The 25752-nt window shown below is 39.4% G+C and overlaps 2 protein-coding genes and 1 pseudogene across 5 annotated transcripts; 1 reads left to right on the forward strand and 2 right to left on the reverse strand.

Annotated features, from left to right (window-relative positions):
- Positions 1-3117, reverse strand: part of LOC134202166 (transcription initiation factor TFIID subunit 7-like) — an 18081-nt pseudogene extending 14964 nt beyond the window's left edge.
- Positions 3118-9399: 6282 nt separating this feature from the next.
- LOC134202169 (transcription initiation factor TFIID subunit 7-like) lies at positions 9400-10004 on the forward strand. The gene is made up of 2 exons (XM_062677216.1): positions 9400-9851; positions 9911-10004. Exons 1-2 carry the CDS (start codon positions 9402-9404, stop codon positions 9932-9934), a joined length of 474 nt encoding a protein of 157 aa, XP_062533200.1. The 5' UTR covers positions 9400-9401; the 3' UTR covers positions 9935-10004.
- Positions 9997-12381, reverse strand: LOC134202168 (asparagine synthetase domain-containing protein CG17486-like). 4 transcript variants are annotated; one of them, XM_062677214.1, is made up of 6 exons: positions 12264-12381; positions 11766-12174; positions 11517-11698; positions 11006-11451; positions 10574-10754; positions 9997-10503 (listed from the first exon to the last, which is right to left on the reverse strand). In XM_062677214.1, the coding sequence occupies exons 1-6, from the start codon at positions 12321-12323 to the stop codon at positions 10045-10047; spliced, it is 1737 nt and encodes a 578-aa protein (XP_062533198.1). In that variant the 5' UTR covers positions 12324-12381; the 3' UTR covers positions 9997-10044. The 4 variants fall into 4 exon arrangements, with proteins under 4 accessions (XP_062533198.1, XP_062533196.1, XP_062533197.1 ...); XM_062677212.1 differs by having other exon boundaries at positions 11514-11698; XM_062677213.1 differs by having other exon boundaries at positions 11763-12174.
- Positions 12382-25752: the final 13371 nt, after the last annotated feature.

Here is a 25752-nt window from a genome sequence, read left to right on the forward strand (position 1 = left end):
AAGTTACGTATTGCTAAAACCTTGGGTAATTCCTTAATGGGGTCTTCAGTAGCCTTGAGAGCAAAGGCGTATTGCCAATCCGAGATGGAGAGTTTGATTCTCGGTCCGGTCTAGGATGTTTTAGGTTGGAAACATTCTCGACACCTGGGCATAGTGTATCCATCATACTACACAAATACATACTCATGCAATAGCGGCAGCAGAAAAGCTTTCAAATAACTGAGGAAATGCTATATGAATACTAAGTTGAAAATCCAGCCAAGTTCCAGTTGAATGTAGAGCATTGAAGAAGAAGAATTCTTAATGAAATTTATTTAGAAATTCCTTCAGAACTTCCTTTAGAAATTCCTTCGGTAAAAAAATTCTTGCTTCTTTAGAAATTAATTTAGAAATTCTTTCAGCAACTTCTCGAAATTATTTCTAGAATTTCTCCAGATATTCCTTTAGTCATTTCTTCGGATTTTGTTTTTCGAAATTTCTTCCTGGAATTCCTTCGAAAATTCAATGACGAAATTCTAGGAGTTTCCGAATAAACTTTAAAAAGAATTTCCGAAATAATTCCGGAAGAAATTTATGAATTTTATAAATTTTGCCAGTAATTCCTCAGTAATTTCTTCGAATATGCCTCCCTTTAAAAACTCCTTCGGAAATTCTTATAGAAACTCCATCCGTAACTTCTTTAGATAATTCCATTGTTTGTGTGACAACTGTCTTTTGGTATTTTAGAAATACCTACCTGGTATTTGGATACCTAGTTCGCTACAGCGTCGGTACACATATGCCTGACGTATTGTAGAGCTCCATAATCGTCGATCTTGGGCGATGTTCCTCCAGTTTCCTAAACATTTAGGGTCCCAGCTCCGATTCTACTCGTGGCCTTCCGGAAGTCGCCGGCCTCTATCTGTCTCTGTTGAATATTGTTCGCTTATTTTTCTTCCAACATTCGCACTTGTATAGAGCAAATTTTGTTTCCTCCATGTTGGGTGACCTAAGCTGGTTACGGAATCCTAAAAGGTCCTATTCGCAGCAGAAATACGTAATTTCACTTCATGCGAAACGCCATTGCCACATGTCACAAGCGTTCCAAGGTAAACAAATTCTTTAACAACTTCAAACACATCCCCATCAAGCACTACCTCAGCTCCAACACCACTAGATCTTCCTCTATCTTTACTCGCCACTAGTGTACTTTGTCTTGGAGAAAGCTTCATCCTCGCCGTCTCCCCTTTCAATAGAACAAAAGCCGCAGCTACTGCTCTGCGATCGATTCCAATGAGGTCGATGTCGTCCGCAAAGCTCAGGAGCATATGCGACCGTGTGGTAATAGTGCCGTTCCTCTGTACGCCAGATCTCCTAATAGCGCCCTCGAGTGCAATGTTGAACAATAAATTCGAAAGTGCATCAGAGTGAAGAACTTAAAATTTAAAAATCCACATAAATAAAAAAAGTCACTCCATCTAAGGTCACAAACGAAGTTGTTCGTCTGTAATTCGAATACATACTAGATTTCGAGCCATCAAACATTGCACGTATCAGTCTAATTAGTTTCGCCAGAAAACCATGTTCGAACAATATTTGCCACAGCTCATTTCTTCTCACTGAATCGTACGGTGCTTTGAAAACAATGAACAGATGGTGAGTCTGTGTTGCACTCCGGAATTTAACAAAATCATGCGCAGGCTAAACATCTGATCCGTCGTTGATCGGCCATCACGAAACCCTGCCTGGTATTCGCCGACGAAGGATCCACAAGCGGTCTCAGTTTGTTAAACAGGATAGTGCAGGATTTTGCACGCGAGTTCAGAAGGGATCCTCTGATCGGCAAACTCTAGTCTGTGCTCTTTCTTATAAATTGGGATATGAGGCCATCCAACCAGCCGGCAGGAAGTTCTTCATCCTCCCATATTTTCTGGATAAGTGGAGGATTGATTAATGCAACTGCTCACTTCCGTGTTTGAGAAGCTCGACCGGCAGTTCGTCCTTCCCAGCAGCTTTACTGTTTTTTTAGCTCGTTTAGAGCCTTCTTTACCTCGTCCAGCTTTGGTGGTTCCACAGCTTGACCGTCGCCGACTATGTCCATCCTAATCTTAATACACCTTCATTTTCACCGTTCAACAAATTTTCGAAGTGCTCCTTCCACCTGGCCTCCACCAGCCTTGTCTTTCAGCAAATTCCCATCTCGGTCAATGCATAAGCACTGGTACAGTCTTATGCCGCGCGCCATTGACAGTTACGTAAAACCTCCGCATATCGTTTCTATCTATGTTCTCCTACTCTTCAGCTATCACACTTCTTCGTGTTGTCTTTATTTCTACGGTGGATTCGTTTCTCCTCTGCCCTAGCTACACTGTACCGCTCTCTGTTGGAACGGGTACTAGCCACTAGCATTCGACTCCTAACAGCATGTTTCTCGTCCGTCACTTCCTGACACTCCCCGTCAAACCAAACATTTTGTTTGCGCCGCTCTGCAGTGCCTAACACTTCTTGCGCTGTTTTAGTCACAGCTTCGTGGATGTTTTTCCACAATCTGTTGACGTCACCAGATCCGGTAGCATCTCCGATCCACTCGTCCAGCTTCTGGTGGTACTGTTCAACAACTCCTTCAACTGACAAGCGTTGGATATTGAAACGCATCGTTCTGTTGTTTGTGAGTTCGTGATGCTGGAAAGTAGCGTCCGAATTCTCGCAACTACAAGATAGTGACCGAGTCGAAGTTCGGACCCTTAAGGACCCACATCTATAACATCGAGAATTGTCGTCCATCAACCAGCACGTGGTCTTCTGTGAGCAAACGTCTCCACTCGGTTGTTGCCAGGTGTGTTTGCGGATATTCTTACGTGCGAAGAAGGTACTGATTATTGCCATCCCTCTAGCAGAAGCAAAGGTACAAGTCACAGACCATTATCGTTGGTAGTGGAATAAAGGTTTTCGTACCAATGACTGGGCGAAAGAAACTTTCTTCCGATCTGCGCATTTACATTCCAGATGACAATCTTTACATCGTGTTGGGCACTCTCCGTAAACCTTATCATGGCTCTCATACAACTCATCCTTCTGGTCACCAGGATTATCGTTCGATGGGGCATAGAGGCTATAGTTGAAGAATTTGTCCTTCATTCTAAACACCCAAATTCGATCGTTTATCGGCTTCCATCGAATAACACGTGCCAACACGTGCGGGTACATTCAGAGTTCTCACGTTCCAAAATCCGACTTTCCAATCGTTGTCGTTTATTCGTTCGTATAATTTTCTGCGAATTTTCACATTTTTTATGAAAAACGTATATCCTATGTCAATGTGGTGCCGCAAAGCTCTAGAGCCATAGCATTTTTTCTGTTTTAGTTAACTCAACTTTGACCAAAATGTCACTAACCCCTCCCCTCACCCCTCACATTAAAGTTGTTTTTTTATTGAATTTGCTTGTAAATGTATGGCGAAGACAACCAGGTTGTTCAACCTGGTTTTCAATTGTAAGTACGCATTCCATAGCTTATTTCAATATCTTTTTTATGATATAATGAGCGTTTTGTGCAAATCTGCGCAAATAGTATTTTCCTTTACATCATTCTTTGAGTAGATTCTCACAAACTTGTAGGTGGTAAAGGTTTGACTATCGTACGAGTGTAGCATCACTTCCTTATATTACCAAGATAAAATGAGGCTAACCACTACCTGGGAACAAGAAAAAATTCTAGATTTGTCCTGGTCACGTCCTTGAAAACGGAACGGAAGTGATGATTAGTTGGCCACATACTTATGAAAGAAGCAGAGAATTCTACTAACTCTCACAAAAGGTGTTGGGTTTGTCAGTATGAAAAGTATAACATGAGGAAACGTTTGATAAAACGAGAAAACACAGATAGAAACCATTATTGGAGTAATGGGAATAATGTGAAGTAGAAGTAAATAAGTGTTTTTTTATTATATCATTCTAATGGGGGTCCATATACCATGGACAGTTTAGTGGGAGGGTGTATAGAATGTTCACGGTCCATACAAATTTTTAAAAATTCATATGAACAATTGTCCACGCTGGGGAGGAGGGTATATCAAACTGACCAAAACCTGTCCTTGTGGTATATGAACAGCCCCATGCTTTGCCAATTTTTAGTTACATTTTAACATTTTCAAAACGGTTCATCTAGACAAATTTTGTTTAAGAATACATGATAGATCTACGATCATCAGGCCCAGTTACAATTGTGCCTTTGGAGAGTATGTTCGAATGCTAATGTTTTCGGTATAAAACAGCAGATGTAATTCAGCAGAAACAGAGAAGGATAGTTTGGTCGAAAGTTATTCGGCCGAAAGCCATTTGGCCGAATAACACGTTAGGTCGAAAGTCACCTATCCGAATTCCATTTGGCCGAATTGACGTTTAGCCGAAAAGGTTTTTAGGCCGAAAACGATTCGACCGAAAGCATCATTTGGCCGAAAATGACATATGGCAGAAAATGACATAAGCTCAAATTAATCATTTGTCCGAAAATATCATTTGGTCGAACGTATCATACGGTCGAAAATGTCATACACCAATAAAAGTATACACATTTTAAAAAGGAAGATTTCAAAGAAATTGCCAAGTAACATGTAAGCGTGCATTTATAACTATCCTATTAACTAACTATTAATCAAATAAAGGCTTATGTGTGTTTGATAATCATTATTTGTGAAACACTATAGATAAAATTTATATGTACCACACATAAATGTAATGATTGGATTTTCATAAGTGTATGGCCGAAAACGTCGTTTGGCCGAAAATGTCATTTGCTGAATAGGTTATTTGGTCGGAATGGTCGTTTGGCGGAAAGGACTATTGTCATTTGAACTCACGGGTCGGTCAAACAACTGAAACTGTCGTTTGGCTGAACATACCATATGGCCGCAAATGTCATTTGGCCGAACGAATCATATTGTATTGTATTTGTAATTTATTCTTCGGACTGTGCTGTCAATGAACGTGAATTTTGTTTGAAAAACTCGTCATGTGACCAAAAATTGCGTTTGGTCAAATAAAAGTGAATGTTAGAACATTTCTGATGAATTCAGTTCAGGCGTTTGCGTTGGGGCATTAGGTAATGCACAACCGTCATTTTTATTTTTCACGCATGCTGCGACGCAGCAGGCTGAATCAACAAAATGACAGGTGTCCGCCGCCTCCGTAACGAGGGTGTGCCTCGACAACGCGAGCATTGAAACTTGGATTCTGTCAGAGTAACCTTAAAAGTAATTAATGATAATGGAGAAGTGGCAAAAATAATGAGAAGGATGAAATAAGAAATGGGTTATTAAGAGAAACGTCACTGTAAAGTCTCACTTTCACTTCTTATTTCTCACTTTCACTTCCACGTCAAATTTTTGAAATGATATGTGAAATAAAGAGGAGACGTAAGGCGTCTCACTGCTGATTTCTTGCCACACATTTCACACTTCTTTCTTTTTGCATTCAGAAGTGATGTAAGAAACATGAGATAAGGAGTGAAGAGTGAGAAGTGAGACGTCGACATTCTTACTTCGCACTTCTCTTTGCTTACTTTTCACTTCGCACTTATCACTTTCACAGTGAAAAATGAGTAACACAAAATGCGTTGTGAGAAGTAAGAAGCGGAATGGAGGAACTGAGAAATGAGTAGGAAAAGAAGGAAGAATCCGTTGAGGTCAGTTGTCCCTGAGAAAAGTTGCTATTTACAAATTTAAGTCAAAACAGGTCGTGACACCTCAAACTCCATGATTTAACAAACAATGATGGGAATGATGTTTCTGCTTCCCTGGTAATCTCGGTTCAATCTGGCAACATCGGCTATAACTGAGAGACCCCTGAATGGTATATTTAAATTGTGTCAAAACAGACAATGTCGTTTCTTAACATCATATTTTACAAAACAACAAAGGAAATAAAATTCTAAGGTTTCTGGGCCACTTGGTTCAATCCGGTCTCATCGGAAACAATCCAAAGAATTACGAAATGATTTTTTTAATTCGATCAACATAGAACGTGCCACCTCATACTCAATGACTTCACGAAACATAAAATAAATTCTGTTTTGTGGCTCTTAGGAACCTAGGAACCCTTAAATGTCATTCCCATCATTGCTTTGTAAAAGCATGAAGCTTGCGGTGCAACACGACCTGTTTTGACTCAATTTAAAACCATTACACGGGTCCTTCAGATTGAAGCCGATGTGACCGGAACTGCTGTCCTAATTCAAAAACCTGGATTGTGGCCAATGTGACCGATTTGAACCCGAGTGGCCCAGGAACACTTAGAATATTAATAACATAATTGTTTTTTTTTTTAAATCATGACGTTTGAGGTGTGACAAGATCTATTTTGACTCAATTTAGAAATAGGTATCCGTAAGTCCTCCGATCGCATCGCGTTTGCATCGGACTGACCCTAGTAGCCCAGGAACCCTTGAAAAAGTAGACCAGAAATTTTGACGTACAGCCAGTGTTAAAATGCACCATAAACAAATGCTATTCTTCTTCTGAACTATATAAAACGACAGAAAACTCGATAATAAGTGTAAACCAACCGGTTATTGTTCCAAAAAAATAAGTTACAATTACGAGAAAAGTAATCCTAAAACCACTTTTTCTCGTAAAAAGGTAGAGTGTACCAACTCAGCAGCAAAGACGATTTCAGATGATTTTAGAAGTCAAGAATTGTCATTCAACATGCTGACTAAAGTTGAATACCGGCTCATTGTAGCAATTCACATACTAATATTTGAAAAACATCAGATTGGTTGATCGGGATAAAGTTTGATTCCAGATAAAGCTGACAAAAGGCAAATGATTAACAACTTTACTGAACAGCGGCTTCACACTCCGGCAAACATGTTGTTTAAACTTTTTTACAACGCTATTGAATAAACCTCGATTGTTTCGCATAGCACGACTGCAGTTGCATTTATCAGATGTGCGCATGTGCAAAATGTTTCGAGCCAAGGAATGTGTTGTACATATTTACATTCACAAAAGGTGTCGTACACTGATTACCTAAGCAATTATGGGGGAAGGAGGATGCGGGCTCTACCAGCTCCATATAAATAAAAATTATTGAATTGGAAACATTTTACGGGTTGGGGGAGACGGGTTGAAAAACCCACGAAATATGCTTACGTGATTAGTGTACGGCCCCAAGCAAGTTTGCTCTCAGTATTAAACTTAATTTAAATTTAATAGCAAAAAACAGCTATAGCTATAAAAAAATCTAGTTTGGATTTCCAATCTAGTGTTATTTTTCTTATTGTGTCAAACCCAGAATATCTCCAAATTCAGATATTACAACTAAGACATTCATTATCTAATCATAACCCAAAACAAATGTAGAAACAAACACAAAAAATGCCCCTGTCTCATTCTGTTAGCAGCCCACAAGCCCCAAAAATGTTCACTCCGCCATACTAACCTTGACCACCAAAGCAGCGCTTGCAGTAATCCGATTTTATGTCCAAAAGTGTTTGGCTATTCCGGCCGCACAAAGTCTTTTCATTCACTTGCAACCGACGAGGAGGTTCTTCTGCTGAAAACACAAAAATGGCCACCGCAATTCGCTTATTCTCCACACTGAAGCACAATGCACTGTCCTTTCTGGAATTCAATCAGCTTTTTCCTCATCACGCTTTCCACAGTTGTTGGAAGTGTCAATTAGTTTGACGTTTTATTCAATTCTTCTTCAAATTACCTTCCAACTAGAAGTACTCCATCACAGAAGCAGTATTGCTTCAAATTCTCACGCGTTTAGATTTCACTGCATTTTTCCCTTTTTCTACACATCGTTCAGAACGTCACCGAAAACACAAATCTTCATCTAGGAAGCACTGAGTCGCCAGTCTTCTCTTCACTTTCTCATGCTCTGATTCTTTCGGACACTCTCCGTTGACACCCCAAGGAGGGGTTCCTTCACCCAAATTCTTATCATGGTTACAGCAGCAGTGCGTTGTCTCTGAGCTTAATATTTTTTCACTTTCAATTAATATTGGCCCTTTCGATTCTTCTCGAATTAAAACTACGGACGACTATATGCTTCGGGCTGACACTAGAGACTGTAGCACACAAAACACAGAGTTGCACAATTTAAAATTTCGATTGTATAAAGGGACAAACTATGCCACTGGGGCTTATCAGCTTGCGTAGAAAATCTTCCTTTCTTCCAAAGAACTTGCACTGTTCACGAAATCGGTGGAATTCTGCCTTCCGAAGGGGTCACCGCACTGCTGCTTCGAATCTTGCCAGCCAGCGACACTCCACTCCACCAACTAACCGCAGGAGGACGATAAGAGAGAGCACTACGGTGACCACTAAAAGTAAAGTAGTAGACCGAGAACGATTAAAACTATCCCAACCAGGGAGCAGACCCTGTCCGACGGCCAGGAGAGAACTTGCGGGAACCGACTTTTCCGGCGAAACCATCAGGCGATAAACATTAGAGACTATGAAAAAGTTGCGACCGTTTGATCAACTATGATGAGAAAGACTGTACGATATAATATGGACCCGGGTGAACGACGTTCGAACGCGTGTGTTTTGAGGCGCACCAAACGACACACACAGCCAAACAGGCGACCGCGGCTGACGACGGTGATTCCTTCTCGTAGATAGCGCGACGTCGTCGTCGCACAACACTCCTCGATACGGTACTCCATGCTCACCACACAGAATCGCCTCACCACTCCACACATGGAACGACGTTCAATGGGTTCCTCCACAGGAAACGGTTCTTTCCGCGTGCCAGGCGACTGAGATCTAGCGGTACGTGTGGAGAGTGCCCGTCTGCTGATGGCGCTCAACACAAACACAAAGGAATGGAATTTTAGTACAGATTTTAGGCAGTGTCGAGTGCGTGCAGTGTGCCATCAAACTCAATCTCAGCACACCAACCAAGCCGGCCAGACAATCATGACGACGACGTTGCATACATGAACTTGATGAAGGCTAACCTGAAGTGCATTTTATTGCACAATAGCTACATCCGAAACCATGGGAACACATGTGTTGGTGGGTTGTTCGTAAGAGTGGATAAAGTGCGTCAGAAAAGGACAGCGAATACGTTTCATTCTAATAATTCAGACGAAAGAGATGAATTATTGGTTTTTGTTGATATTCGTTTATGAGAATTTATCGCGTGATCGCGTTTACTCCACTACTTGAGTATTTAATGCATCGAGCATAAGGAATTCATTAATCGATACAACGCACAAATGGTTTTGCAAACATGAATTATTCCTCGTTTTCAAATTTACGCAAAGAAAAGTATCTGCAGTGTTGCTAGGCAAGCTAAATTTGATTTAGAACAAGACTTGTTATGTCGCCATCTGGAAGTCATAATTGCAATCTAAGTCATGTAGCCATCTGAAAGTCATCATTGCAATCTTTAAAAATTCGGACGAGGATGAAAATCCGATTAACAAAAACATCGATATCGACGAGAGCAGCCGACTCTCGGCCGAGGCGGAAAGATAGTCGACTGTCCGATTCTAGCTCTTATATGGGAACGCAATCCTCGGATCGCAATGCTGTCACCGAGTTCAGCAAGGGTATGTTTAGCAACATCAGCGCAAGTGGTGGTTCACGCTCGCGGAAGAACGATTCGCTACTGGGATCAAAATATGAAGACAACTCTCGTTTAGATTCGGACAATGAATCGACCGATTTTATGGCGTCATCGAAAGATTCGCTGAGTAACCGAATGTATGAACTGCGTCGCCAGTTGAGTGATTTGAAATCGCAAAGAATTCAGAAGGAACAGGAAATTCGAACAATCGAAAATCAAACGCTGCGCCAGCGCTTGCAGGATAATTTGGACAGTTTGTTGAGTCAAATTGTAGAAAAAGAAATGGAGGTATGACAACATAATTTTTCAGAACTGAACATTACGACTCACTTATTTTTATTTTTCAGATTCAATATTTGGAACAGCAGTAGATTGAAATATAAACAATTAAATAATCGATTCAAGATATTGAAAAATAAATACAAGCTGCATATCAGTTTACAGATTTATTTTAAATATGTATCACGACCTTGAAATGTCATCAAGAGCTAAGAAAGCTAGAACTATCGTTGGCATTCTGCTTCCTGTCAGCTATTCTGGAACCAAATTGTAACGCACGTTTGCGAAGTTTGCAAGACTGTCGTAGTCCTAGCTTATAGGCGCATAATCTGAGGGTGAGTTTATCACCAATGCCTTCACCCAGTGGATGATAACATCTTTGGTCAGCATTCAAACTTCGTACTATCGAGATGAAGTCTTCCTGCAGGTAGGGCGTCCGCGGAGTGACGCCATGATCTCCTATAATTCTATCGTCTCTTGCGAGATTTCTACTAGGCAGTCGATCCCAATCCAACTCTAGTTCAGTCATTAGATTATTAAATCCCGTTAGAATACTTTCTTCACTCGGTTGGATGGCTTTGACGATGCTCCTATAGAAAGCCGCACGGTGTCTCGAATAACCGCCAAACAACTCGTCCGCACCCGAACCAAGCAGCATAACCTAACAGGGCAAATGTATATTTCGTTTAATTAGTCTCTTCATCTACTTAATAATTTCTGAAACATCTTACCCTACAAAGGCTGTTATATTCGCTATTGTTCACCAACCCTTTGCCACGTGATGCAAACCACAATGCTGCCCCCAAAGATTCGTCCAAAACAGATTTTAATGGAAATACTAGATCTGATATACGGTTTTTATAGTTTTGCAGTTCCTTACGTGTTACATTTATTTCCACGAAGGTCCATTCTCTAGAAATTAATCAAACATTAGATTACATTTGTTTACTATTTTATAAATGTGTGTCCGTTGAGACCAAAGAGATAAAGTTTATTTACACCAACTGTAAATAATCTAGTACAAAGGATTCATATACGTCTGAACCATCCCTGAGTACCTCTTATTGGGGAAACCTCTAAGATCAGAAAAAAAGTTTTATTTTTTCTTTTCTATGTCGAGGGATTGCCAACCTAAAAGGGAAAAATCACCGTGTATGACTTACCGATTTGGTTTCAGAAGCTGTAATTCCTTCCAACTATTGTGCCCTGTTATCCGATCGGGTACATCCCAGTCAATATCGGTGCTGTTCGCCATACGTTTTTTGTACTCCGGATTCCCAGGGCGAATGATTTTTTCGAATGCCACATTCAGGAGACATATTGGAATGTGCGCCGGCACAAAGCTGTTGGCTAGTAGCGCCAGAATGGTACAATCGATTCCACCAGAGAATAGAATACCAACTCGGGGATGCTCACAAGATTGTTTGGATGCCATGCATGCTTTGCAGTGGTTGGGTGTATTAACCACTCTTTCACGGACCGATTCAGTAAGCACATTCAACAAACGATCACACAGATCAGCAATGCAACTGTGGTTGAGTAGATAGTCAAATGTATCAGTCTCTTCTGATGTTTGGGTTTTCAATACATGGTGAAAACTGAAAGCATTCTGAAACAAATAGAATGAGTCTATTGAATTAGGTTAAAACATGAGTTCATTAGCCTTATTACTACAGGAATCACATCCTTCGTCATCCACGGTAAATATATTAAATCGTCAGTAATGCTCAACGAGTCGATTTCATGATTGTTGGTATGCTTCCAGGGAAATAGATTGAGTTCGATGTCAGTTCCATCCAAATCAGCGTAATAAATACCATTTGGTGGAATTTCTACGACCCCTATTGAAGTGTTTCCTATCAAATGATAAAAGAAAATCACTGTCAAGGTAATTCCACTAGTGTAAGAATCTTTACATACTACCTAAAACGCTTGTTATTATAAAGCCCTCCTCGAATTGCCCCAACAGAAGGGAATTTCTGCCAAGACTGTCCCTTGCAAAGTAAATTCTTCGTAGACTTTTGTCCAGCAATATGAGACTAAACGGACCTTTCAATTCTTTAAACACATCCGCTAGACTAGCTATATCGAATACCGCAGAAGTAATTCTGTCGAACAACCATTGCGTGTCGCTTGCGTTCGTGTTTCCCCGGTCGATGAACAAATCTCCATTGAACAATAGTACGAATCTATCAGATTGCATCGGTTGGCGAGTGGTTTCTGAACCCTGTTGCCACAAGATTGAACCATACATTAATATACGATTGTCGTAAATTATCGACCCGGCATAATCAGGACCTCGGTTGTTCAGTAAATGTTTACATCCTTCCAACTGTAGAAAATAAAAATTTGATAAGGGTTATTAATGTTTGAATGACGAAATAAATTATTCAACATTATGTTGTATTTATTTGTACTTACAACTGCTTCGCCAAAATCTGTCGAACTACACTTCGAAACACAACAAAAAATTCCACACATGTTTATCAACCCCGTGAAACAAGCACTAGTTCTTGAAGCCACCGTTTGTTGGTGTGGCGCTAGTGCTGTTCTTGAAGTTTAAAGCTCCGTTCATATTGTACCGTACATTTCGCGCTGGTGTTTAATTATGTATCGCAAAATGATTTTCGATCCTGAAAATTTTAAATTGCAATAACTTAAGTTATATTGTTCTATTTTCGTTATTTATCCAGCATTTTACGTGCGGCAATAGCTGCCACAATATAATTATCATGAAAATCATCCGAAATTATCACCGAAAAAAAAAATAATTTCGATAGCCGCCACAATTGAACATGTTCTGGTAGGATGCAATCTATTTGACGTTTGTCTTGTGTCGTTTGTCATCGCAGCGATCATCATTATCCTCATGAATTCATCATTATTGGCGAATAAAGGTTGCATGAAGAAGAAGAAGTCGAAGGATAATATTTGAAAAAAAAAAAAATGCACGGGGATACATACGGGAAGTTTTTTAAAACTCTTCTCAAACATTTTAGGAGCAATTTAACAAAAAACAGTTAGCAGTACGGGGCTAGACTTTCCTTCTACTGCATAATAAACGCAATTTTTAGATTTCAAGTTTTATTTTGTTATATCACACTTGATACACAGTATGAGAAAAGTCCAACCCTGTACTGCTTTCCGTTTTTAATCAAATTACTTCTAGACATTCCACTAACAGAGCTAAGGTCCTTCGAGAAATAAGTTTATCAGAATCCGAATCAAAGTCCATCTCATTTACCGAAAAATTAGGGTAACCAACTTGATTTGGACCTCTACATATTTTGGACCTTCCTGTCGACATTTTCTTGATATCTGAACTAAAATCAATGCCGCTGCTGAATCCCGCACTTTACTTAACTTAAATGACCTGTGCATATTGAAAATTCATTTTTGAACAGGGGGTGTCCAAAATGTGTACATTTGGGGGTCCAAAAGGTGTTGCACTGTCCAAAACGAAGAATATTTTCATTTCAGATAGTTGAAAATCTCAGCGATTTATAAACATCCGATGCCCATTTCAAATTTCCTTTTCATAAATAAGACTTTCATATATCAAATTATGTGACCTTAATTTTAAAATGAAAAAATCTCAAATTTATAAAGGAGAAAAAAATTAAATTATGTGATTTTGGCTTGTATCGCACGTCTCATTTGGAAGATATAAGCGGATATTGGGTAGCACTTCCTCTAGAGGTCCAAAATGGAACATTTACCCTACACTTGAAAGCGCCAGCTCGAAGATTTAAAAAAATACCCAGTCTTAAAAAAGGCTGGTGCAACCCCCAAAACCATTAAAACGTAAATCTATCAAAAGTAATCTTGCTCTGCAAGCGGGGCTATTCGATAATTATTAAACTGCCACTATGAAATATTTCAGTTGACGAACTCAATTCATCTATTTGATCTTGACGCATTAACTCTTTGGTTACAAACTTGAGCTCATTATAATGTGGTCGACGCCCACATTATAATGAGCTCAATAAATAGATAAATTAATCTACTTAGTCATTGTACGTGTCATCGACAGGTGTTTTATGAAAAACTATTGGACGCTTTTTTCTTTACATTTGATTTGATCCAGCTGGAACTGGATGTCCATTGTGGATAAAATTTTGCTTTAAACTGGACCATTTGTGTGTTGACAGAATAACAGTTTTTTGAAGCATAATGGACTAAGCGTGGAGATTAAAAATAATAACTATCGAGCTGCCAATGATCATGCACTGGAAAAAAGATCTTTTAGCTGACGAGAAACCTAACCATACTGCTCATGTCGTAAATGTGTAACATTTGAATTTTGGTCGATTATGAGTTAATCTTAAGAATCCTAAGTAACCTAAGAATTAAATCAGATTAGTAGTGATTCAAATTGTTCTGCTGCATTTAATTTTAATATGAATCTGAACCATGCATTCTCCCAGCAGCTGCTCTAGATTAATTTAAGTTCAGATTCAAAAGCTCAAAACTGTTGCATAGCTTTGTTCTATTTTCTGCAGATTGAATCACGAGATTCAAATTTTGTATGTTTTGGCGATTGAACGCGTTACTTTAATTACGGAATTCGGATCAATGTACTTTGCAATTACGCTGCATTTCTGAGCAGCAAAATAGATACATTCAAACATGAACAGAAAACTGCTGGAGATACCAGCGTTTTTGTTTTATTTTGCTTCAGATTCCAACGAAAATAGTGTTCTAAAATTTGGAGGAAAAATAAATCACTGCTGATCAATCAGTTAATTGGTTTGCCGTCTTATTTTTTCTACTTGAAAAAAAATTGTTTTTTTACAGAACAGAACATTTACAGAACGATGCATTAGAAATTAAAGGCCCACTCTTTATCACAATGCCAAATATTTGCCAAATTCCTTCAGACATCTATCACAACTGTTCAGATATCGACATGGGTATCAGGCAGACTTGACAAATTTGTTATTATTAATAATTTGGTATTTGTTATTGTAACAAATACATACAGTGCTGATAACTTTTGCGCTATAGCGAAACATGTATATCTGAAATGAACGATTCAGCTATAGAGATAATTGCAATAAATTTATGAAACATACATTAGACGGTGCGCTTTTTCTTTTAACAACAGCCTAAAATCGAGCCTAAAATACTGTTTATTTATTTTTTATTCGACTTAAATCTCTCCTCGAGCGATATTGTCGCATGCGTCACTGTGTTCCGTGCTTAAAGCTGAAGCTTAACAGCTAGCACCAAGTTTAGCACCAAGTTTTCGGCTTCAATCATATTGTATGCAGATGACAGCCGTTTCAGGGGGCTGATGTTTATTGATATGGCTTTTTAAATGGTCCAATGCACCGAATGAACACAATGACGTTTGAGACGGGCGCTGTTTACTAAAAATGAACACTTGCATGAACTCGATGAATGAAAAAGTATTCATTCTTAGTAAACAGCGCCCGTCTCAAACGTCAATGATGAACTCAGTGCATTGGACCATAATGAATGGACTCATTCATGTAGATCCGAACGTAAACAAAGAGTACTGTTATTTTCCTTATTTTCCGACCACTTCCTGAGAGCACTGTCACGCTTTACCATTCATGGAACTCAGTCACTCATATCAATGGAAATGAAATATGGACCGCCTTTCCAAATATAACTGCACTGAAAAAAATCATCACTCAGAAATAAATTTATACCTAATAGATTAAAAGTCATGCTAAATGGCTATTCGCCTGGTTGACCCCATACTCGTATTTTATCCAACAATACTTGGATAGTATAACTTTAAAATATTGTGTTTTAGTATAAGTCAGCTTTATAACATTTTAGTTTATTTTAGATCTGATTCAAAGTTTTTAGGTTATGTTGATTTGTTTTCATTCTTTCACATTCCTAATGGTGTAAATAAAAGTCTAAACAAATATATTTTCATGTTTATTAGATAACAAATCGTAAATATACAATAAATAAGGCCGTCAGTGCATGAAGGAATACATCATCAAAACATTTTCCGGCACAAAGCACTATATCTTCCTTCCGTTCGGAACGCATATCGGTCAAAATCAACCTCGCTATTTGTGCAATTTCTGAAAGCCTTCTATTTTGCGAAGTCCTCCCGAAGTTTCAGTCTACACAAATTCACTGTTTCTCACAAATTTTCTTACAGACCTAATTTATCAGGGGAAACGACACAAGTTTTTCAAGCCGAAAAATTCCAAGAAGACTGCATATTCCACTAAAACGAGGGCATATTTTTTGCGTCTCTTCCGGGATTTTTTCGCTTGGAAAAACTTCTTACTTTCCACAATGATTTATCAACACCAAATGATCTTTTGACGAGCACACTTATGTTCTTATTTTGCGATAGGTACTTCAGACGAGGAATCTCCTCCGGTGAAATGATCATTTTCGATCATTTCTGGCCATTTTTAATTTCCACTGTGTGGTAGACGGCTCTATTATCAATATCACATTTACATACATTAGTAGTAGTGAAGGGTGTAGAACGCTAAGAGCACTTGCCGGTTCGTTTTCAGTCTTTGCTGAGACAGCATCTAGCGAGGTTCGCATCTGAAGTGCGCTGTGCGTTTCCTAAGTTCTAAGTGTCACAAAATGGCGACGAGGATTTTGTAACTCAAGCGTAGTGAAAGTAAATTGGTCGATAAACTTCAGCAGCAAAAGTGTGTTATTTTTGTAAGCGGAATTTTCCGGTATTATTTGTGTTTGCAAAGGTAAATATATAGTGTAAGCGGTGAAAAAAAAAACCTGGTAATTTTTTTAAAACGGCTGGCAATGGATAAGATTTTTATGCTTTTGGATTATGAACGGTGTTCTTCTATATTATCATTAGTATTTGGTGTAAATTAGAAAAAAAAGAAGAAAAAAAATTGAAATATGGGAGTTGCGAATTGTGATGTGGTAGTCTTGTTCAGAGATATTTTTTTTTCCATTCTTGAAGATGGCGTCGCTTCTATTTACCGTTAGATGACTGGCTTTGTGAGTGTGCGTAAAAAAAGGAAGAAAAAAGCGTGGTGATAATCCATCCTACAGCTGAGCTTTGGGTGTATGTATGAATTAGTAGCGATGAACAGAGAAAACCGAGGAACAAATGAAAGGAGTATATATGAATGGCTCGTCACAGGTGGAGGATTTTTATGTGTGTGTACAACCTGACAGTGAGTTTCTGCTGCTGAGAGTGAGAGCACATACGATGTTCAATGATTGTGATGACGACAGCCGTTTTGTTGAAGTTTGGTAAGCAGTGATAGTGAACTCAATGAACTGCATCGCAACAGAACGACGTGGACGGCATGGTTGTTTTTGAAACCATCAACATGAATGGAGATGTACTGGATGTAACCTTTTTTAGAATAAGGATTGAGACTGGAATAAGGGATGTCTCTCGGCGGTTATACCGACAAATGGATTTTTGGGAGGCGCAGGACAGAGCGGCTCCTCGGGTATGTACGCTTTTGTTTCAATTCATGGATAGAGAGGAAAGACTCGAAAAGAAAACAGGTGGACTGTTCTTTGACAAGCAAGTTTCTAAAAAAAAAAATGTGGCCGATTCAATTACGGCGGTTGAAAATAATAATAAAAAGACAAAAAAAAAAATCTGAGAATGGTATTTTTTTTTATAGAGAAAATGAGTCGCTGATTCAATTACAGCGGTTTTCTCAATGAGTTGCTGATTCAATTACAGCATTTGTGGGTCAAGAATAAAAAAATATAGAAGCGAACAATGCGATAATAGGCGCCGATTAAATTACGGCTTATGAAATTACGAGATGTTCGCTCTCCAATGATGCGATTTTGATGATATTCTAATCTATCAGTGAAGAGAAAGAGATGCCGATTAAATTACGGCTATTCTCTACAACAACTAACATGCTGGTGTTATTCTCTATGAGGCAATATGATTTAAGAAGTTTATTGCTTGTATATTTATGATATTAACATAATGCTAAATTGTTCACAGTTATTTTATTGTGCCTAATATATGATGCTTATAATTATTTATTGATGTTCTATTTCAAATGTACTTCTAATGTATGAGCTTGATAACAAAAGAAGCTTAATTGATTATCCTTCCCAGACGTTTTGAAACTTTTTAATGAAAGAAAATAAATAAAAACAAATGTGTTTGTTCATACTCGATTAGGTTACCGCAGTACAGTTCGTCTGGCAATGTCTGTCAATAATCTCGACGGTATCCCTGATGCTGAAAATCCTCAGATAGTGCAGCAAAATGTCTCCTTCTTCAGCCCCGCCTCGTACAACCTGCCACACTTCAGGTACAAACATCTTCCCCCATCCGAAGTTCGTAGTTCCTGGGTATCATGGATCCGATGGTTTGAAAGTATCATGGCTGCAGCCAATATCATTGATGCAGCCAACAAAAAAGTTCAACTTCTCGCTATGGGTGGGTTAGAGCTTCAAAACGCTTTCTATGAATTACCCGAAACTGATGAAGAAGATCCATGCGTTGATGTGTATTTAGCAGCAAAAGATAAACTGACAAGACATTTTTCGCCAAAACATCATGACAGTTTTTGTTTTGGAACATGAAACCAGAAGTTGATGAACCAATTGAGAAATTTGCATTGAAAATTCAACAAAAAGCCGAGAAATGCACATTTGGCAAATCTGAAATCGCGAGCCGCCACATCGCAATAATTGACAAAATTGTCCAGTACGCCAATGACGAATTGAGACAAAAACTCCTGGAAAGAGAACAATTGACACTAGACGATACAATGAAAATTGTGAACGCTTATCAATCAATCCGATACCAAGCATCTAGAATGACAGCTAAACCTGCTAATGATTCCGTTTACCGACTTTATGACAATGCAAAAAGGGAGGTAAAACCAAATGTACGCTGTATGCGTTGTGGCTATAAGCTGCACATTCGGAAGGAACAATGCCCGGCTCTGAACAAAACTTGTTTGAAATGTCAAAAGACTGGTCATTTCCAGTCCGTTTGCAAATCCAGTTCCAAACATGCGACTAATCAGGTAGGCAACTATAGGCTAACTTCATATAGAAATAGAATTAGGTTAGGTTAGGTTCACTGGTAATAATCCTGGAAAAAATCATTTATATTCATTTAGGTTCCTTATGATCACAAACGAAAAGTCCCCTATTTCCAGTTCTCATGGTTATCCACACGCAGATAAGCGGGTTAGAGACGTATTCAATGTTGAAGAACATGAGTTGCCACAGGCACCTACAGAGAAAAAAACACTCCCAGTATATAACGTGGGAGGGACTGACGAAGAACTTATTATTTGCCGCATTAAAGGTGTAGACGTGGTAATGTTAATTGATTCAGGATCTCGTCACAATTTGATAGATGACACTACATGGAACCTAATGAAACTACGTGATGTTCAAATTTCGAATTTACGGACGGATAATTCTAAACAGTTTCTCGCATATGGAAAAATTCCATTAAAACTCGTGACAGCGTTCGATGCAGTGCTTGAGATCAATGACAATGAAAAGGTGTTGAAAATTGAAACATCTTTCTATGTGATCGAAAAGGGACAACAGCCTTTGTTAGGAAAAATCACTGCGCAGCAACTAGGCGTTTTAAGAATTGGACTACCAAGTGCTCACGAGTCAATAAGTACAGTAGAGAGTTCAAGAAAAGCGTTCCCTAAAATTAAAGGAATAAAAATAACTCTTCCGGTAGACAGGAGTGTGCCGCCAATTATACAACCATTGCGACGATGTCCAATCCCACTTTTGCAGAAGGTTAAATCGAAACTGGACGAGCTCTTGGAGATGGACATCATCGAACAAGTTAGAAGCCCAACCTCCTGGGTTTCTCCTCTAGTACCAATACTAAAAGAAAACGGTGAATTGAGGCTATGTGTGGATATGCGTAGGGCTAATCAAGCTATTCAAAGGCTAAATCATCCACTTCCTATCATTGAAGATTTCCTCCCAAAACTTCGAAACGCCCGATTCTTTACAACTTTGGACATCATGCAGGCTTTCCATCAGGTTGAGTTGACGGAAGACTGTCGTGATGTAACAACATTCATCACAAATTGGGGTCTATTCCAGTATAAAAGACTACTCTTCGGAGTTAACTGTGCGCCCGAACTGTTCCAGAATTTAATGGAAAGCATTTTATCTGGCTGCGAAAATACAGTTGTCTTCATCGACGACATAATGATCTTCGGCGCTACAGAAGAAGAACATGACACAGCCGTCAAGAAAACTTTGAGCGTTTTGAAACAGTATGAGCTAAACACAAATGCAAGTTCAAGCAATCCACAACGGTTTTTCTGGGCCACAATCTCTCATCCGAAGGAGTTTTACCAGCTAACGAGAAGATTGAGTCAATCCTACAGTTTAGAGCACCGAAGACAAAGGAGGAACTCCGCAGTTTCTTGGGTCTTGTGACTTACGTGTCCAGATTTATTCCAGACTTAGCCACTGTGAATTATCCATTGAGATGTCTCATCAAGCAAGATTCGCCATTTGAATGGAAGGAACTCCATCAAAAATCATTTGAGCAACTTAAGAAAGCGATAGGATCGGTGCATAATTTGGGATACTATGATCCAAAGGACAGAACGCTGGTTGTTACAGACGCTTCAGGTGTTGGATTGGGGGCAGTTCTAATCCAATTCAAAGGCAGTGTTCCTAGGGTGATAAGCTATGCTTCCAAAAGTCTATCAGAAACAGAAAAAACATACCCTCCCATCGAGAAAGAGGCTCTCGGTATAGTATGGGCTGTGGAAAAATTTAAAATCTACTTGATGGGTATCACATTCGAGTTAGAAACAGATCACCGCCCGTTAGAGACTTTGTTCTCTGTATCTTCTCGACCAACAGCAAGAATAGAGAGATGGTTATTACGGGTCCAAGCATTTAAATTCAAGGTAGGAGGTGTCGTTTTGTTTAGTACAGATAATTATATCGATCACAGAAAAATTGTATGTATATTACAGGTAGTGTACAGAAAAGGATCCACCAATATTGCTGATGTTCTATCCAGACTTGCGTCTCATGTAAGTGACAACCAATGGAATGATGAATCCGAAGTGTTCATTCGTAGAATTGTGGCAGTATCTGTAGCCACTTTAAGTAATGGTTACTGCTATGATTCATTCGATACGGAGACGGAAACAATCATCAGAGCGATTCAAGAGTGTGCAGCTCTTGACATATCGGAGGTTATCCAGGCAACCGATATAGATCCAGAAATGATTAAGCTAAAAGATTGTATCCTCAACGATAGGTGGGATCATAATGATATGAAGCAATATAGCATATTCCGCCATGAGCTGTCGTATGTGAACAACCTTGTCATGCGAGGTACAAAGTTGGTCATTCCAGTTGCCTTACGTCAAAGAATGTGCCAGCTTTCTCATGAGGGTCACCCTGGACAGTCCATGATGAAACGAAGACTACGGGAAAGATGTTGGTGGCCGGGTATCGACCATGATGTTGTGAAGATTTGTGAAACTTGCGAGGGCTGCAGACTGGTACAAGTGGCGGAACCACCGGAGCCGATGCAGCGTCGTCTTCTCCCCGAGAAGCCTTGGATAGACATTGCCATCGATTTTCTGGGACCCATGCCAACTGGAGAATATATCTTGGTTGTCATCGACTACTACAGTCGTTATATGGAGATAGAGATAATGAATAGGATCACCGCTCAAGAAACAATAAGTAGGCTCAGACGAATCTTTCGCGTTTGGGGTCCACCTAGAACTATCACGTTAGATAACGCGAAACAGTTCGTCTCCACTGAGTTTGAGGATTTCTGCAAAACCTATGGGGTTCATTTAAACCACACTTCACCGTATTGGCCACAGGCCAATGGTGAAGTAGAGCGCCAGAACCGATCTCTATTAAAGAGGATGAAGATTGCGAATGCTCTCTACGGCAACTGGAAATCAGAGTTAGACCACTATTTACAATTGTACAATACGACGCCACACACAGTCACTGGAAAACCACCGTGTGAACTACTGCAAAATAGAAAACTACGAACAAAGCTTCCACAGCTAGAAGACCTGGAATCAACACCTCCAAGCACAGATTTCAGGGATAAGGACCACGTAATGAAAACGCTAGGAAAAGAGAGGGAGGATAGGAGACGACATGCTAAAGTTTGCGAAATATCCATTGGTGATACTGTCCTTATGAAGAATGTGTTGCCGACAAACAAGCTTTCTACTAATTTCGTAAATGAGGAATTTGTAGTAATTGAAAGAAACGGAACCAACGTTACTATTCAGTCAAAGAAGACTGGTCGGATTTATGATCGGAACACATCCCATCTGAAGCTACTACCTACTTCACCCGGTGAAGAGGATGTTAGCAACAACGATTACCTCCAATACCAGCATAGCGAGCAGACCGATTCAGAACAGTCATGGAATGGTAAAGATGATAGAGTTGCAGTTCAGAATGAGCAGAAAGAGCAGTTGGATAGAGTACGCTCGCCTTCAACTTCAGTTCCGATTAGACGATCGACAAGAATTCACAAACCAATGAAGCCATACAGTCCATCAAGATAAGTTAGTCAGTAAACAGTTTTAAAAATACATCAATTCAATTCAGAAATAATAAATCTTGTGAAAAGAGGGGATGTGGTAGACGGCTCTATTATCAATATCACATTTACATACATTAGTAGTAGTGAAGGGTGTAGAACGCTAAGAGCACTTGCCGGTTCGTTTTCAGTCTTTGCTGAGACAGCATCTAGCGAGGTTCGCATCTGAAGTGCGCTGTGCGTTTCCTAAGTTCTAAGTGTCACACACTGGATTCCGTTCAAGTTTCCCAGCGTGCAGAAACTTCCATATCTGTTTGTACATGTCGTCGAATGGCGGGTCTTTACGGGGTCTACAAAAAGGAACAACCATTGAAATAAATTATATTATACAGAAAATCCCAGTTTCTTACATTTGTACATATACTTATTTTTAAATAATTTGACCGAAAATTGCAACTACTCGATCGGAATAAATAAGCGCGAAAATAAAATATCAACAAACAAAATACAAAAGCAATATAAGTTTGCGTTATTCTGCCATAGTATACATTTTAATTATAGATAGTATACATTTTTATACTAAGCGCTTATAATTTTATAATATAATAAATTAGATTAATTTTGAACTATTCAAAGATTATTTATATTTCTGAGTGTACGCTAACAAAGAATATAATCACTTGTCCTAAGACGAGTTTATACCATCCCATTGAATTCCACCACTTAATTGTATCTTGACAGATACGTATTTCGACCTCAACAGTAAGGCCGTCTTCCGCAATGACTTGCGACTCCTAATGGAAAATAATGTTCCGACATTTATCATTAAAGATCTCAATTTAGTCGTCAGTGGAACTGCAATAAAAATAACAAAGGTGACACCCAGCTCATTCAAATGACCACGGCAAACAAGTTTTTTATTCATGCACCGGATGCACCGACATTTTATCCCACAGGCAGAGGACGGATTTCAACGCTGGATCCAGTTTTGTCCAATAATTTAGTCGACATGTCCAGGCCAATAATTCTTATTGAATTATCTTCCGATCACTTCTCTGTTGGGTTAAGATCCATTTCAACGTTACCCGAAAAAAGGGTGCACTGCTATTGGCCTGTCGACTGGCCCCGGTTCCAGAGTACCGTCAACAATAGTCTAGACCTTGCTGCACCACTCGTTACGGACCTCAATGATTCAGCGATTCAGCCTAAATAAATGCCGCAATTGATTTTTTTTCTCCTCTACCATCCTTCAAGCGGAGAATGTAGCAGTATCATCAACCTGTTCTAGCCTATACTGTACCAGAAATCTCGTCTCATACCAAAGGTTTGATCATCCTTAGAAATCGTCGTAGAAGACAGTGGACTAGAACAAGAGATCCGTTCTACAAAGTTATCGTTCAATCCTTGAACAATTGCATTCGGACGGAATGTGCTCAGTCCCGTTTCAAGAGGTTCGGCGAAGTTATCAGTACGTTGGACACCGGGGAAGACAAAATGTGTAAAATAACACAGGCGCTTCGCAAGAAATGCAATAGTTCAGCCCACCATTACGGTGCGATGAACTATTGGTGTCACGGCCATGTAACATGAACGTTAAAGGAGGCTGATCGGAGAGCTTTGTAACGGTTTATTCCGGTGGAGTCATCATAAAACTATCAAAATAGTGAAGACGAACAAATTCCGCTTAAAAACTTGGCTTTTGCGCCAATTCCTCGAAAGGAATTGTCAAGATTCATTTTAATTTGCCCAACTTGCTAGTCGGCCACGTCGTGGTCCGAAAACCGTTATTGCGGAATCTGCTCAATCATATTCACTTTCAACACTAAACGATTCGTCTACAAAACGTTAAACTAATTACGAAATTTATTAACCGAATTAAATTTCCTCACAACATTTTACAAAGCTAGCCGAACACTTTCACTTCGGATCCAAATCCGAACTAAAAAAACCGACCGCTTTGCGCTGCGGAAAAGTAATACCTGTCATTGATAATGTCACATGCACAACTGCAATACACTAACGTCGGTTTCAGTTACAAGGTGCGTATGATCTCACTCGCCCACATCGTCACCATATGTTGCAAAAACTATTTAATTACTCCTATATTGTTGGTTGTACATAGTAACAACGGTAACAACTATAGATAGTGGAATATATACACGAATCCAAGTAAAAATAAGAAGAAGACACGACGGTGTTAACTTTGACAGATCCTACAGCTCAGCATAGGGAGATCATTTTAAAATGCTTATAATAAATTCTAGGCAAATTGTAATTAAAATCTGATTGATGTACGGTTCTGAAAAAGTTCCGAATTACATATCTGGAAGCTTATCTCAATTTTTTGAATTTTTTTCCAAAAATGTATCTATCATACAGTTCGGAACTTTTTCCGTATCATACATCAATCAGATTTTAATTACATTTTGTCTAGAATTTATTATAAGCATTTTAAAATGATCTCCCTATGCTAAGCTGTAGGATCTGTCAAAGTTAACACCGTCGTGTGTCTTCTTCTTATTTTTACTTGGATTCGTGATGAGCGAAGATAAATCATCTGTCTCCAAACGAACTGAGTTGTCAAACGTGTCTCCAAACGAGCATGACGTCAAGATTTCAATGGAAATGTTAAGGGCTGTGACGTCATATGCGCGTGTGCACGGTAAAAAAACGACTCAGCCATGCTTTCGCTCATCTATAGATTCTACTATCTATAGTAGCAACTACAAATCCCAACCGTTGATCGATGGTGGTGGGTGGGGAAGTGCGCTGTCGAACCACTGTCCGTCTGGTCTGCATAGTTCACTCGTTGACTATCCATCCGCAAGGCACCAGCGATGGGTAGGCTTCTACCTACTGCACCCGCGACGACTGCTTGCCGCATCAGCAACTGCACGATGCTGGCTGCTATCCCGGCGACGGCTTCCTCAGAAGCCAAGGTTGGCTTTAGTCGACTTTCGCCCATCGACTGTAGTGAACTGAGCCCCGATCCGATGCATGGAGGCTTCTAGGTATAGATCGTTCGCTTTGCTTTGTGTGAGAAGGCTTGATGCAACGTATTGTTGCGAATGTATTACATTTATACTAATGACACACTTGTGGTACAAGTACCATGGTACAAGAATCTTGAAATGAGTACCATACAAATTATTGGCTTTATTAAAGATAGTCTTGGAATAATTTTCTTGTTCTCTTGTACCATGGTACAAGTACCATGGGTGTGTCCTTAGTATTAGATGCGCAATTCACAGTGTGTCGTGATGGACAAATCTTGACACATAATTAAAGATGCGCAAAATTAATATTTTGTTGACAGAATCGTTACAGCTTTCGGAGTGTTTGAGCGTAAGGTGCTGCGGACAATACTCGGCGGTAAACAGGAGAACGGTATCTGGCAGCGTCGCATGA

The sequence above is a fragment of the Armigeres subalbatus genome, unplaced genomic scaffold (assembly GCF_024139115.2).
Source record: "Armigeres subalbatus isolate Guangzhou_Male unplaced genomic scaffold, GZ_Asu_2 Contig1069, whole genome shotgun sequence".
NCBI classification, from domain to species: domain Eukaryota; kingdom Metazoa; phylum Arthropoda; class Insecta; order Diptera; family Culicidae; genus Armigeres; species Armigeres subalbatus.

Bases quoted from the DNA above. Each gene is read 5' to 3' on its own strand.
- LOC134202169 (XM_062677216.1), top strand. From the start codon at position 9,402: ATGAAAATCCGATTAACAAAAACATCGATATCGACGAGAGCAGCCGAC. The intron at 9,852-9,910 runs GTATGACAACAT...TTTATTTTTCAG, and splicing joins TTGTAGAAAAAGAAATGGAG to ATTCAATATTTGGAACAGCA.
- LOC134202168 (XM_062677211.1), bottom strand. From the start codon at position 12,323: ATGTGTGGAATTTTTTGTTGTGTTTCGAAGTGTAGTTCGACAGATTTT. The intron at 11,699-11,762 runs GTATGTAAAGAT...ATCATTTGATAG, and splicing joins AATAACAAGCGTTTTAGGTA to GAAACACTTCAATAGGGGTC. The intron at 11,452-11,513 runs GTAATAAGGCTA...TATTTGTTTCAG, and splicing joins CGAAGGATGTGATTCCTGTA to AATGCTTTCAGTTTTCACCA.